Raw genomic sequence first — 15933 nt, 5'->3', positions numbered from 1 at the left:
ACGCTTGATGGAAAAACTGCAGATGTCTAATAGTATCGAATGTCGTGTAAACTTACATACGTATATCATATTGATTTCTACGATCCTGAGAAACAGAACTTTCATACTCTCCACATGACAGTCTTTCTTCTGAAGCGGTTACTCTAGTTAAAAAAGGAGATATGGCTAGTAAGCGAAATAGGTTTACACAAAAATCGAAATAGTTATCACTTTTTGAAGTATGATTAGATCGCGGATGTTTGTGCAAATTAGTATTTTTATAAATAATTAATAAAATGGAAGCTAAGAAGAGAGCTTTTTTACCTGCTATACTTTTAATGTCTTGTATATTTTTGCATATGATATGTACCCTGTACATTTTTTACCTTGAGATTTCCCATAAATGCATAAAAGTCCGCGGTCTACTAGTGATAGTTATAATTTTATGTTGTTCTTTTATGGTTCTTAACGTAAATTATCGGGAAATTAATTTAAGCTTGGAGCATTTTAGCGTTTCAGGAAACTGAGAGACAATCTCCTGATATATTTGATGTTCCTCACTATAAAATGCTGAAAAACTACTTGCAACTTTTGGGGCAAGATCCACGTCAAAAAAATGGATTTAAGAATTTTATAGTAACTGCTGTAGTGATCAGTATTACAGGCAACATTATACCAACGGTAAGGAAGGATCTAGTAAACCCCTCGTAGAAAAATGTTATAGATAAATTGAGAATACTAAAGTAAATGAATTCCTCGCAAGAAAGTAAATAATTAGGTAATGTTATTAAACAATTGGAACCTGCAATCATTAGTCACTAGAATTGTATACCTCGTTATGTGACAAGAATATGGACGCAGTAATCAACGTTTTCCCACATTTTATGGCAGCTACGATCAGTGCTATTAAAATATTAAATATCCAGATCAACAGACAAAATGTAAGTGAATTTATTATTAGATAAAGAGTTTCTTATATAAATAATATAATAAATATTCGCAATATATTATTTATAGTTTAACAAATTGCTTCAATTTGTGGCAAAGCAATGGGAACAACTGAAATTAAACAATGAATTGTACGTTTTGAATCGAACCGTTATGCAAGGCAACAAGATGGCTCAATTGTATCGAAGTATATTATCATATTACTATTATCTAACAAAAATACTTTCTTTCAGTATTTTGCAGGTAAGTTATCGAGTTTATTCTTTTCAGGATCTTTATTGACCGCTTTGATATTATTTCTACTGGTCCCACTAGTTTCTCCCATTCTCGATGTCGTTCTCCCACTAAATGAAACTCGACCACGTCAGCAACTGCTTAAAATTAATTACATTATTTTTGACGACGCCAACTATTTTTTCTACGTATATATGCAGTTAGCTTGGGGATCAATTATGGTTGTGGTAACCATAATTTCCGTAGATTCATTATACATCCTTATAATTCATCACAACAGCGGATTGTTTGCCGTGTGTGGGTAAATATGGTGCTGTCAGAAACATATAGACATATATCATAATTATAATATATTTACAAAAGATATGCATAAGTATTCAAATGCTTTGACACGGCACTACAATGAATTTTAAAAGATGTTACAATTATTTTTTCTATCTGTTGTTAAAATACAGGAACCAAGTGCAAAGGGCAACAAAAAATTTAAACACCAATCAAATTATTTCGGAGAATTACATGTACAAACAGATTAGGAATTGCGTGATCACGCACAACGAAGCCATCCAGTTTGTATCTGTCGAGTAACAATAAATTCTAAATAGGCTGTGAATATTTACATAAAATATTTTTATAAACACGACTAAAATAATAACTAAATATCATAGTGAATACTATACTTTGAATATTTTATATATTTTTGCGTATTATATTCATTTTGTATTATTTTGCATCTCTGAATTTCCCATAAACGTATAAACATTTGCAATCTAACAGTAGTTTATCAAAATATTATTAAACGCAACTAATTTTTTCTCTTATTATATTTTAAGGTTTTATAATATTCTAAACGAAAGCAGTCGAACTAGTTATTTGATCCAAGTTGGATTAAATATGTTGATAATCAGCGCAACAGCCTTGCAAGTAAGGAGAAAAGCCGAATAAAATTAAAAAGAAACATGTATTTAACTAATAGCTTTATTTTTCAGGCAGTAATAAATTTAGATAAACCGGAAGAAGCAATTAGAAGCGTGGTATTTTGTGGGGCCAATCAATTTCATTTATTTGTGCTTAGTCTACCCGGACAGGTGCTTCTGGATCATTGTACTGAGCTAGGAAATAATATGTACATATATGTCTAATATACGCGTGCAATATGTAAACCGTACGAGGCAAACATGATAATTCCATTTATTGTTGATTTCTTCTTCAGTTTTGGTGTCTATATTATTTATATACATATATAATATAGTATAATATATAATATATGATATAAATTTAATAACGACTCTAAAATAGGTAACAGTGCAATATTTAAAAAATGAAACAACTCATATAATTAAGTTACTTTTTAAATTAGATTTTGAACTTCTACGATGCTGAGATGTCGTGATATCGGATTTTCGGGAAAAATCGTGTAGCTATTGCACTTGCACTTTGCACTTTACACTTTACACTTTGCGCAGTTTCGTAAACGTTACAGTCTACTTCCTGAAGGCAAATCTGAAACTGAGGGTTTCGAGCCCCGTTGTCGCTATTTATACTGAGCGATGTTCCGCTTGGCTGATCAAATTAATGGCTCAACTTGGAAGTTCTAACCGGGCGAATGAAGATCTTCCTAGTTGAGTCATCGGTTTGATCAACCAATCGGAATATCGCTCAATATAGATCGAGACAATGAGACCCAAAACCCTCAATTTCAGATCTGCCTTGAAGAAGCAGACTGCAACATTTACGAAATGTTGGCACAAAGTGCAAGTGCGAAGTGCAAAGTACAAATGCAAAGTGCAAGTGCAAAGCGCAAGTGCAATAGCTACGCGATTATTCCCGAAAAAGTAATATCATGCTGATACGATTAATATTATGACAATGAATCAGAGATTTGGTATTAGGAAATCGGCTGACAATTAATATAAAATTAAAAAATTTCTTAATTAATAAAATATAAAAAAATTTACCTTATCATGTTTTTCTCTGTAGTCTTCATATGCAATTAATAATTAGTCTCAATCAAGAATCGATTGATTCGAATGTTGTGTTTTCTCGATGTTATAATAGATACGGTGCCATGTGGTACAGAACACCTGTGCAAATTCAAAAAGTACTTTACATGATGCAGATAAGAAGTGGGAAACTATGCAGCTTAACGGCAGGCGGACTGTACGAAATGAATATAGAAAATTTCGGAGTGGTATGTATCACTATATGATTCTAATAATTTCTCGTCTTATATTAACTGCTTACAATTTCTTTCAAGACCTTCAAAACGTGCATGTCCTACTTCACGATGTTATTGTCGTTAAAATAACGATTCTATCTTATCTGTTGAAATTATTTAGTCAAATTCACTGTGCTGTGATACAAGATTAACCAGGAATGCGAATACTAAAATCATATAGCCAAGATATGTATTGTTAATATTAAATCGTTCAAATTACTATATTAAACACGTAAATAGAATTATTGAACCATCTTTCAATATTATTTGATATTTCAGAGTGTATTTTCGACCAATCGCGGCGAGACGCAATCGCGAGGAAACACGTCAACGGGAGTCGTAAATTCCCGTTACGATTATAATAATCGACGCCGCGAATAGGTCGATCCCCTGATTTCCGTTGAGATAATAGGGGTGGTTGAGGTGGTATAACGCTGCGATTAACAGGGTTATAAACTTTATATTTCCAACACTTGTACACTCAAGAGTTACACCGTTTCGTATGATATAAGTCGTAGACGATGATTTGGCGTACACACACAATATTATTCGGTAATGGAGCAAGGCCCTTACAGTTGAGATTCTTGTTGTAGTTGAAGGAGACTAAGTATAGATATGAAGTGACTGCTCTGTAGTCTAGAGAATCAGTTTAGAGAGATGACGTGATTAAGACTGACTTGTCGTTCCTATGTTATTACGGAAGAAAGTTCAGTGTGAGTGTGCCCTTTGAATGAAAAACGCGGATTCGTTGTTCACACTTTTCATTAGGAAAAGTGAGGGTAACGATCCGCGATGTCGACTGGTTATGACCCATGTTAATGCCAAAAGGTATGAGGAGGAAGCTTCCTACCAACGTGGTTTGTGGGTGACCTTGTTCATGGAAAAAACCAGCTTGTTTTGTTAGACAAATATTCGGTTTTCCCAATAGGTGAATACCCGCTTTTTCCGTGTTTCCAAGAGCGCCTAATAAACCCAAGGACTTTTCTAAAAACCAGCCGTGAACCGAAAAAATTTCTAGGATTAAAAAATCCTTCAGGATAAACAGATTGACTGAAAAACATGTATTGACACAATGAAGTTAAAAGTTAAAGGTTTATGGTGAATCCTTAGATTAGATTGAGGGTTGAAATAACGATACGTAGACAGTGCAGATGTCTTACGCGACATAACACAGAGTGTAAAACATGTTATATACCTTATCGAAATAATGAATTGACCACTATTTCACAGATTTCTTTCAGTTCGTTCCATCGAGCCACAGAGAAAATTTACATTTGTGTACTAATTTTAGCAAGATACATATAATGAAACTCCAACGGTTGAATCTATTAACTAACTGGATCCACCACTTTTTTAAGTTTCATTTACATCTCGCAAATAACACCGTTGCACTTTTTTCCGTGTCAAAGCTTCAGCTAGAGGTCGAAGGAAATATTATCACGTCAACACTGCGAATAGAGGTACGATACTTTTCTGAGAATTCAAGACTTTTCAGTGTATAATTAATTCTACAATTATTTATACATCACTGAGTACTTAGTTAATACCATATTGTCAGTAGCTCGATCAATATCTCACTGTAATCATAGATCTTCGATTTTCAGTTTAAATGACAGGCATCGCTATAACCCTTGATTCGTTATGTTCCTATCTATAATGCACTTGTCATTCAGCAATAGCTAACTTAGACATTATGCTATATACTGCATACCTGTCCGGCAAAGAAGTCGATTCATAGTCATACTTGATAACCGTAATTACAAGCTCAGTAATATTGAATATCGAGTATAACTGCATTCGCAGATTGACTTTCGCAATTTTAAGAACAGAAACATTTATTCAATCGGCACGACGATAGTCCGAACGTTAACCGAAGTCAATTAATTGAAAATCTGGAAATATGGATAGTAAGAAATAGAAATGAGCCATTTAGAAGTCACGTTGATCAACTCTATAAATTGAAGAGCACACGAAAATGTTGATATTACAACTATTATTGTTTTTAAATTTATCTTAGAATTTACCATCATTTACGTCACCTTCTTACGATAAGAAAAATTTATGGAAGCAAATTTGTTTCTGGAGAATTGAATATTAATCGTGTGCATGTCTAATGAAATTTAAAAATTAATAAAAAGTGCGGTTGGATCAGTACCTGTCTTCTGAATGACTCAAATGCAATATAAATTATAAATAATTAAAATAGTTCTTTGTCAATATATAATTTTTATAGTACTTAAAGTAAACTAGCCGGGGATAATTCTTTCATGAAATTAATTTAAACTTAGAACATTCAGCATTTCAGAAAGTCAGAACACAGTCTACCGATATGTTCGACATTCCTTACTATAAAATGCTCGAGAAATATTTGCAAATTGTAGGACAAGATCCACGCCAGAGAGATATATTCAGAAGTATTATTGTGACTATAATGGTGACTAGTATCACAGGCATTCTCGTTCCAACGGTAAGGGAAACATATCGTATAGTACATTTTATAGAAATGTATTCTTTATTTATAGAGATACATTTCTATAAAATGTATTATAATCGAAATGAGAAAACTTAGTTGAATAAATTCCTCGCAAGAAAGTAAATAACCAGATAACGTTATTGACAATTGGAACCTACAATCACTAGTTATTAGAAGTATATAGATCCTTATATGACAAGGATATGGACGGAGTGATCGAGTGTATGCCGCATTTAATCGCAGCTATAACTAGTATCGTTAAAATATTAAATGTCCACTTCAACAGAGAAAATGTACGTGAATTTATTGTTACCCGATTAAGCTTTGGGAATGAAAACATATTATAAAGTCGTAAAAATACATGTTATATCATAGTTTAGAAAATTGTTCGAATTTGTGAGGAAACAATGGAAGGAATTGAAGTTAACCGATGATTTACGCGTTCTGGAGGATGTCACCATTCAAGGCAGCAAAATGGCACAACTGTACCGAAGTAGGTTATCATGTCTTAATTTTTCAATTACAGTGCTTCTATGTGTATAAAGGATTTGTTCTATTAATATTTTGAACATAAGCGATCAATTGTGATCATTTCAGATACTTTATTGATCTTCATGGTACTGTTCTTGCTGGTTCCATTACTTTTTCCTATTCTGGATGTCGTCCTTCCATTAAATGAAACTCGACCGCGACAACAATTATTTAGAGTTAATTACATATTTTTTGATCATGAAGAGTACTTCTTTTACATATATTTACAGCTTGCATGGGGATCTGTTATTGTTGTGATGATAATAGTTACCGTAGATTCGTTATATATCCTTATAATCCATCACAGTAGTGGATTATTTGCGGTGTGTGGGTAAATATGATACTGCAAAAAGCATAAGGTCGCGTTAATCCGTAAAGGCTATCATGCGTGAAATTTCCCCCTTGATAACATAGACGTGATATTCTTTGATGATAGCTTTTAAGGATCAATAACCATATGTCTCTTTTTGTACTAATAAGAATAAGAAGATAAAACTAATAAGATTTCATTTTTTATAATTATATTCAAAATATAGGCATCAAGTCCATAAAGCAACTAGTAGTTCAATCATATTCTCTACAGAAGCTATGACGGAGACTTACACGTACGAACAGATAAAAAATTGTGTGATCACTCACGATAAAGCGATCGAGTTTGTATTTATTAAATGACGATAAAATACAATACGGTGCGAGATGATTATTGATCGCAATTAATGTGCTTTTTTCGTTATATTTTGAGGTTTTACAATATTCTAAATGAAAACAGTCGAAGTAGTTATTTGCTTCAAGTTGGATTAAATATGATGGGTATAAGCATGACAGCTGTTCAAGTAAAGAGAATCTAATAATTAAGAACGAATGAAAATTCTGGAAGCATTTTCCTAATTGAAAGTTTGTATCTTTCAGACAGTCGCTAACTTAGAAAGACCGGCGGAAGCAATTAGAACCGGCATATTTCTTGGAGCTGAACAATTTCATTTGTTTGTGATCAGTCTGCCTGGGCAGGTACTTCTGGATCATTGTTCTGATTTAGCAAATAATATGTATGTATCTAGTGCAATCGTATAAAATGCAAATATTCAATCGTAGAAAAAAATATAATTTATTACTCGTATCAAAACAGATATGGGTCCACCTGGTATAAAATACCAGTAAAAATTCAAAAAATGCTTCTCATGATGCAAATACGGAGTAAAAAACTGTGTACATTAACGGCAGGTGGATTGTACGAAATGAATATGGAAAATTTTGCAATTGTATGTAATATTATGGGACAGTTATAGTTACTTTATATTATTAACTAGTAGGTACTTACGTCATTTCTCTTTTAAGACTTTCAAAACATGTATGTCATACTTCACGATGTTAATGTCACTGAGAGGATGAGTTGACTCATAGACATTTACTCATATTCATTGCATTTTATACCTGGATGGACCTACAATGAGGATAATAAGATAAATAGTCACTATGCATTGTTAATGTTGAATAGTTTAAACAACGTTATCGATGTAAATAAAATTATTAAACTATATCTTTCACAGAATATTTTTAAATATTTTTAAACATAGATTGATCTATCTTAATAATGTAAATCACTGTTACTTAATCATTTTTATAAGCTAATGATAATATCTTGAAAATGAGATGGACATTTCGCCATCTTTTGTAAGACTTCCTGAAGGAATCATTTTGGCTTCTTTATTTCTCCATATAAGGTTATTTAAACTCTTCTATAATAATTATTTGTGCAAAATTTCATTTCGCTGAAGTATTGCTTAATAATTCCTAAACAAATAAATGGGTAAATATAATAATTCCTATAGGAATTGTATCAAAACTGTGCAAAAATAATATCACATGGTACAAGGCATACATATTTCTTTCATGAATGTCCATTTATTTGGGTTTCAATTATTGGCGTATACAGATCTCAATTGCAGAAAATAATTCTGCCGAAAAGAAATGACGCTAACATTAAGAGCATTGGGTACGAAGAGTTTAAAGAATATGTGATGTTGCATTATAGATCTCTTCTAAACTAATAATCAATAAGAAATTAATATAACTAGATCTGAGTTTGGTTCTTTTATTATATTTCTACTAAAATTACGTTGTTACCAAGCATTTTAACAAGATTAGTAGTTAGTTTTGAGGCCGTGATAGTTGTAGTTGCTGGCTGTAGATGTCGCTGCTGGGACAGATACTGCTCTATTTTCTTCTCATTTAAGAATCGTGGAAAGAAAAATCGGACTCCGGTCGCCGGGGATTTGAACCTGGGTCCCGAACGTTCGTAACCTAAGGCGCTAACCACTGCGCTGCCGTTGTCCGACACTAGTTATCTTCCGGTGGTATTTGCTGTCGAGTGCCGCCACAGTTTCATAACTATTGTTCGCGTAAGATATCATTTCGCCAATATACATATACAGATTTTCAATATGCTGGATTTTATATATGGATTTTACTTAGTAGGCATAATGAATTACGTTTTCGAATGTTATAATCTTCTTCCCTACGGCCTGTACGAGATAAGCTGCTATCCATCTATCGTTCGATTTAAGGAACCCTGTGTACCCCGCTGCTTAGACTCACCTACTTTCGTTCCTGTAAAGAAGGTTGCTCGGCACAGAGGTATTTTGGATAATATTTAATTCTCAATAACTAAAAAAGGAAACCGAAAACACAATCTTTTTATTCTAGATTTTCATCATATTTTAACTTCAAGTATCGCCCCTTAAATATTTTTATACCTGTAGCCGAATACACTATATAGCAGCTTATTGATTAATATAATATGCGTATAAAACTTTGGACGATGTGTTACAAATATACAACGCAACAAGTAATTGGGTGTCACTGCAATGTCGATCGCACACATATGCATGCTTCTTGCTCGTAACATATTAACCACCAAAGAATTTTCGAGGAATAAATTGATTGAAAACCTGCTGCTATCGCCGATCGTCATCGACTAAGGTTGTGTCACAACCAGTGAGGTCGATATTTCAGGGTAACCACAGGTTTTCAATTCCCAACGCAAATGATTGACATTCCAGCAACCGATGGCCTATTATTTTCACATCTACGACATGGTTATTATTCGATGTCGTGCTACCCAACATTGTGCTATAATGCATACTTGCCGGTAAGCAAACCGTCAAACTAATTCGATGGTAAAAATTACATGCTTTCACAGACATCGGGTGAAGGGATATAAGTGCATCCGTGGGATCCATTTCAATTTCTCGGTGTACAATATAAAGAACAACTTTCATACTTCATACTTCATACAACTTTGTTAAATCACTTTCGCCGCCTCGTTTGCTAATAAGTCGACTGTATTAGACAGATCTAAGAAATTTAAATAGTAAGAGAAAACTGAATATATTCTATATTGTTGCTGACTGTGGATTCTTTTGCAATTATACGAAATTTAAAAATGCAAAATTTCATAGATTTCTCATAATATAATATACCAAAATATATTAATTTTAATCGGTAAAGCGAATCTCTATATAAGTTCCATTTCATTACTTGTGTCCATAAAGGTACAAATTTGGACAAAAATTTGATATCAAATTATGATTATTGCGGTAACTCGATGTTATAATTCACTGACTATAAATGTTTCAAATACCAAAAAATAGATGTCGAAATAAATTTCTTATTTTAGCATATCATATCATTTTCTCTTTTTCTTCTTCAATCTACCATATTTTACATTACGATATCAAATTCAACGTTGAGTCACATTTTTCAATAAAAGACTTGGATTGTTAGTTTAAACGGCAATGTTCAGTGTTTCAGGCAAACAACAAGCAAGATTTTAATGTGTTCGATATTAGCTACCATAAGCCGCTTAAACAGTATCTGTCAATTTGTGGGATAAATCCGTATCAGGAAGATCGTACCAGTAATATTATAGTAATTGCAATAATGTGCGGTTTTATAAGCTTCTTTGGTCCAACGGTAAGAGGAACGTATGCTATGTCGTTTTCATGATTATTATTATTAATCGATGAATATAATGAAAAATAAATAAATAGCAGAGTAAGTAATCAGGTAATATTATTACATGATTGGGATTCACGATTCCATAGTCTATGCAGCTATACGATGCCATACGTAACAAAGATTTCGATAACGTCATCCTGAATTTACCGCACATACTTACAGTACTTATCAGTGTTGCAAAAATACTAAACATCTATTCCAACAAAACGCTGGTACGTATGTATTTAATATCTCCTTCACATACAAAGTCATAATAATCAAGATATCATTAGTTTAGAAAATTATTTAATTCCCTGGAAGAAGATTGGAAATTACTGGAATCAAAAAATGAATTACAAATGCTAGATAAATTTACCAAACACGGCTATAAACTTGCATGTCTGTACAGAAGTAAGTGGTCATCTTATGATTTTTATTATATACTTCCACAACAAGTGTTGGATATAAAAATAATTTTTAATTAAAAATAATTCTTCCAGGAACGTTATTAATAGCTCTCGTAATATTTCTGTCCCTTCCATTATATAATCCCGTCCTAGATATTATTATACCATTAAACGAAACCCGACAACGAAATAATGTATTTCAAGTTCACTATGGTGTCCTAGATAACGAAGAACACTTCTACATCGTGTATGTGCATTTATCTCTTTGTGCGATTATTATCGTGGTAACGATAATCTCGGTAGATTCGTTATACATTACTATTATTTATCACGCTTGCGGATTATTTGCAGTATGTGGGTAAATACAATGGTTTAAATAAAAATTCTGTTAAAACAATGCAAAAATTGTATTACGCGGTAAAGAGTATACTTCATTTATATATGTTTACTTATTTGGACTTCAATTATTCACATGTACAGATCCCAGATTCAGAAAACTGCAGAAAATAATTTTGTCGAGAAAAATGGTACTAACATACGCAACATTGGATACGATGCTTTCAAAGAATGCGTGATGATGCACTATAAATGTCTTCAGTCTGTATAGTTTTAAGTCCGACTAGTTAATAGTAAACTAATAATCGATAAGAAATTAATACAACTTGAACTGATTTTGGTTCATTTGTCATATTTTAAGACTTTATGACGTCCTCGAGAAATGTTGCCGGAATTTGTACTTGATTACGATGGTGTTGAATGCAATCATTCTCAGCGTAACAGCTGTTGAAGTAAGAACATCTTTTATACACCTTAGAAATTACTAGATTGTTCATTTTTTCTGCATTTCTTGAAAATACAAATGTTGACATATGTAAAACAATTTTTTATGTAACTACCATGTTTTTTTAATTCTCTTCATAAAAGTTTGAATTAGGAGGAACATCCTGAGTCGAATAAGTATTGAGAAAGAACGAAACCGATGCTTTTACCTTCTAGGTAATTGTGTTCTTGGACCGACCGGCAGAAGCCATCAGGGCTATTGTCTACCTCATAGCAGAACAATTTCATTTGTACATGTTTAGTCTACCAGGGCAAACATTACTGGATCAAAGTGTAGAATTGGCTAATAAAATGTAAGTTTTCAACGCATATAAAATACAGAAAGCCGCAAATAGTCTAAACTTATGGATTTCGGGGCAGATATGACTCGGATTGGTATAAAATACCGACAAAAGCTCAAAAGGTATTTTACCTAATGCAAGTGAGGTCCAACAAACCGTGTATATTGACAGCAGCGGGGATATACGAGATGAACATTGAAAGTTTTGGAATAGTACGTAATAATGGAAATTAATAAAAGTATCATGTTATAATAATTTAAGCGGATGTTAGTAATAATAATTCTTTAATTTCAAGACTGTTAAAGCTTGTATGTCGTATTTCACCATGTTCTTGTCACTGAGAGAATAATCGTTCGTACCTACTCGAAAATATTCGTTTCTAGTAATTTTATGGTTTAATGACAACCCAATCTTACATTTTCTAAGAGTTATGTCAATGTTATATGATTATGACTATTCTGAATGGAAGAAAGGCATAAATTATTGAAATAAAATGATATACTTTACCAAGTACTTTACCAAGTACGTCAATAAATTGTTATATACTGGTTCAATAAAATTTTTTATCAATTTGTCACTGATGCTGTTATTCTGAAATTTGTGGCATGTACTCATTGGGGTATTATTGCTAAATATTTTGAAATAATAACTAGTAGTGATCATGAGCCCAATACCATATATATAATAAAAGGTTTTACAAAGAGTATGAATATTCTCTATATTATTATTGTATAAAATTTTGTTCATTTTTTTGTACATATAATATTCATTTATGTCTTTATTCGTATAAAATTTCAGTTATCAGTTTAGATCTTTCTTCATATACAATTGATAAATTGTTTTACTAATTACTGATCCTATAAGACGTTTTTTATCACCAAATTCAATAGCAGCTAATAATAACTCACCATTGCAACCAGACTTCTGAAAAGCTTCAACTAATAATCGGGGAGTTGGATAATGTTCTACAATTGCTAAAGCTTTATCTATGGACATTCCTTTTAACTGTAGTAGTTGGCGGACAAACATTTGATTTACTTTAAAAACCTAAAAAATGTATTAACACCTAAAAATGTAAACATTAAATCAATGATCAGTGATAAATAGCTTAAATACCTTTTGTTTAGAAGCTGCTTTATTAAATTCTTCAAATACCATGAGACTACAGGTATTATTTGAAATATTTGTTCGTGTAATAACTTCTTTTTTACAACCTATCAGGTTTTTTTCCTAGAAAAATAGATTTGCTATAAAATACGATTTAAACTAAATTACATAACTACACAAAAATATAAAAATTTGTTGTAAAAAGATTACGTACTTTGAACATTTTTATTAAAATTCTAGTTAATGATGACAAATAAAACATAGAATCTTTATGATTCTTAGTATATTTTACAGAGAAACCATCTTGTATCAAAGTATTAATGGAAGCTTGCATCAATGATGAATGTGGTATTGTCAATCTTTGACCCTTCTCATAATCTTCAATTATGTACATAAGATTTGTAATTCCAGATTGCTTTAATCTAAACTATATAAAATAATATTCTATTTAACCATATAAAAATATATAAATATGAATTATGTATACATATGTCATATATATACCTTTTGTTCATGAAATCTTCCATCTGTAATACTTGCACTTAAATCATCTATTCGTTTCCTTTCTACTATAAAGGGTAAGATTAGTTCATTATTTTTATTTTTTCTACACCTAGCAATCCATGCAAAATCACCAACTTTTAAATGACGTATCTCAAATGATACACCAAACTCTGTTAGTCCTGTGATAGTAGCATCATGTTGAGGTTCTGTCCTACCACTATATGAAAATTATTTACAGATACATGATAAAATTTTAACATTATAATTTAACAAAATGTAAACATACCCAGCAGTCTCTTGTGTATCTACTAATAATATTATATCAAAATTTCTTGATTCTAAATAATAGTTTCTTTGAAAATCATCTGTAAAATCTGTTTCATTATTTTCTAAATTATGTACATGATTCATATCTTTTACTTCTTTCATTTTTTCTTGCACTCTTTTTGGGTAGACAATATTTTCCTTCGATTTTCGTTTTTCAAAATTCTCATCAGGTTGTTGGCAGTGATTTTCAATAGTAATAGTTTCCTCATTCCTATTATTAAGATCGGCTGAATCTTTTATTAACTTAGACTTTTGTGTAATCAATGGTTTTAATGAGTTTTGAATTTTATTTAATACTTCAAAAGAATTTAATGATATTACATCAGTAGTTGTAATTTCACATATCTTCTTTGAAATACTTATACCATGCTCTGTAAGATTATACCTATACAAGTTATACTACATTTAATACTACAGAAATGTCAAATTCACATATAATTTTAAAAATTGTTATTAATAAATATTATTACCTAATTGGTCTACCTATCATAGAAATTAATCCACTTTCAAACAAATCTAAGACTGAAGTCTTTGCTCCATGCCCACACAACTGTTTCATTTCCAATAGTAGATCTGTTTCTGTAGTATATCCTAATAAATTATAGTATTCATTAGTGATATAATAATTTAATAATAGAATACACTTACACAAAAATAAAAAATATTCTTTGAAATATACCTAAATAACATGAGTCTAGTGTTTTCTTATATAATATCAATAAGGCAGCATAATTTTCTACATTCCAAGATGATAAATTTAAGTCGTCAAATGTTGTTAGTTCTGTCTTGAAACAATATATTTATTAAGTTTATTTCTTTGATATGTTATTACATCTGTATATAAGAAATATATAAATATATTTACTCTTTCAGGTACGAAATCTGCGTCCACAATAATTTGTTGTGATCTGCGTTTGCTTTTAAATACAGGTTGTTCATTAAAACTGCAGTGCTTGCAAACATTCTTCACACTTACCGAGTCATTATTTTGAACTTTATATTCTTTGAGTTTTCTATCTAACATGGAGCATAATTTTGTGCCAAAGTGTTGCAATATTATACAATCCTTCCCAGATTTTAACGGCAAGGGATATTTTTTTAATGCAGCGAGTGCTTTCGAAAAATGATATTGCAAGTCGGAATTTCTCGATGCAGCCTCTTTTCTCCATTCTTCTAACCAGAGCTCAAATAGTGGGTTTGGATTTTTAGGCTTAAGTTTTATTCTTTTCATAGTATTTTTATATCACGGTATGCAAAAGATTATATCATGTATGTTATTAAGTTTAATAAATTATGAAATTAATACTTCAACCAAACACAAAATATTTTTAAGGTTGAAATCTGTATGTATATCAATTTTAAGTGTAGAACTTCAAATCTTCACGATCTATACATATATTTATATACATATCCTCTTTTAAATGGAAAATCATTACTTTTATAAACATATGAATAAATACATTAAACAATGAACATTTTAAAATTATTCTTAAGAAATTTTCTTAAGGGCAGATTCACACAATATAGGATGTTAAGTCAAGGTAGCTCTGACATTTCTGACAGTATTAATCATGATCTTCTAAAAAATTCTTGACTCTTGACACTCATATAATACTGAAGTTTAAGGAAAATCGAGTATGACTACCTATGAAAAATCAGCATGGAAGACAAGAAGTCTGTCTGTCTTACAAGAACTTGGATTTTATTGAGCTTCCATGATGATTTTTCACAACTAGACACGACTCAATTTTCGAACGGTTTTCTCTAGCGAGTGTCGAAACCTCTTTATATGATCGCAGTAGTGATACAAAAATTTCAATATTACTAGACATCTTAAGAAAATATTAATTCATATAGAATTATATAAAATATCATAAATATAATTCATATATATTAATTTATATTACTAACTAACCAAAAATAAGTAAAATTTATATGTGTAGTATAAATATGTATTTTTGATCTCTTTTGTATAAAAATTAATATATATTTAATTCTCTTTTTCGTAAAATAAAATTATTACCGATGGAGCAATATTAATAAATTATTTATATTTGAATACAATTTATTTTAATATGCTTTTATCTTTTA

At 31.1% G+C, this 15933-nt stretch overlaps 4 protein-coding genes across 11 annotated transcripts; 3 read left to right on the top strand and 1 right to left on the bottom strand.

The window, feature by feature from the left end:
- The first annotated feature begins 161 nt into the window (after positions 1-161).
- LOC117212981 lies at positions 162-3655 on the top strand. Its single transcript, XM_033458165.1, has 9 exons — positions 162-168; positions 476-660; positions 795-920; positions 997-1114; positions 1198-1462; positions 1617-1727; positions 1992-2082; positions 2148-2284; positions 3217-3655. Exons 1-9 carry the CDS (start codon positions 162-164, stop codon positions 3365-3367), a joined length of 1191 nt encoding a protein of 396 aa, XP_033314056.1. The 3' UTR covers positions 3368-3655.
- A 1906-nt stretch (positions 3656-5561) lies between these two features.
- Positions 5562-7666, top strand: LOC117212971. The gene is made up of 8 exons (XM_033458140.1): positions 5562-5843; positions 6017-6142; positions 6225-6342; positions 6447-6711; positions 6917-7033; positions 7123-7213; positions 7290-7426; positions 7507-7666. The coding sequence occupies exons 1-8, from the start codon at positions 5706-5708 to the stop codon at positions 7664-7666; spliced, it is 1152 nt and encodes a 383-aa protein (XP_033314031.1). The 5' UTR covers positions 5562-5705.
- A 1225-nt stretch (positions 7667-8891) lies between these two features.
- On the bottom strand, positions 8892-15697 carry LOC117212976 (crossover junction endonuclease MUS81). Of its 4 annotated transcripts, none has more exons than XM_033458149.1 (9): positions 14708-15697; positions 14522-14627; positions 14313-14433; positions 13802-14227; positions 13516-13732; positions 13226-13438; positions 13021-13134; positions 12813-12951; positions 8892-8987 (listed from the first exon to the last, which is right to left on the bottom strand). In XM_033458149.1, exons 1-9 carry the CDS (start codon positions 15071-15073, stop codon positions 8920-8922), a joined length of 1770 nt encoding a protein of 589 aa, XP_033314040.1. In that variant the 5' UTR covers positions 15074-15697; the 3' UTR covers positions 8892-8919. The 4 variants fall into 4 exon arrangements, with proteins under 4 accessions (XP_033314040.1, XP_033314041.1, XP_033314039.1 ...); XM_033458150.1 differs by lacking the exon at positions 8892-8987 and adding an exon at positions 12172-12495 and having other exon boundaries at positions 14708-15696; XM_033458148.1 differs by lacking the exon at positions 8892-8987 and having other exon boundaries at positions 12665-12951; positions 14708-15696.
- On the top strand, positions 8905-12360 carry LOC117212977 (odorant receptor 9a-like). Of its 5 annotated transcripts, none has more exons than XM_033458155.1 (11): positions 8905-9014; positions 9084-9528; positions 10183-10352; positions 10484-10609; positions 10670-10787; positions 10877-11030; positions 11264-11380; positions 11481-11571; positions 11780-11916; positions 11984-12116; positions 12200-12360. In XM_033458155.1, the coding sequence occupies exons 3-11, from the start codon at positions 10320-10322 to the stop codon at positions 12251-12253; spliced, it is 963 nt and encodes a 320-aa protein (XP_033314046.1). In that variant the 5' UTR covers positions 8905-9014; positions 9084-9528; positions 10183-10319; the 3' UTR covers positions 12254-12360. The 5 variants fall into 5 exon arrangements, with proteins under 5 accessions (XP_033314046.1, XP_033314044.1, XP_033314048.1 ...); XM_033458153.1 differs by having other exon boundaries at positions 10877-11141; XM_033458157.1 differs by lacking the exon at positions 11264-11380.
- Positions 15698-15933: the final 236 nt, after the last annotated feature.

Source organism: Bombus bifarius, unplaced genomic scaffold, assembly GCF_011952205.1.
Source record: "Bombus bifarius isolate JDL3187 unplaced genomic scaffold, Bbif_JDL3187 scf7180000008422, whole genome shotgun sequence".
In the NCBI taxonomy this organism is placed as follows: domain Eukaryota; kingdom Metazoa; phylum Arthropoda; class Insecta; order Hymenoptera; family Apidae; genus Bombus; species Bombus bifarius.
This window is presented reverse-complemented; position numbering and strand designations above follow the sequence as displayed.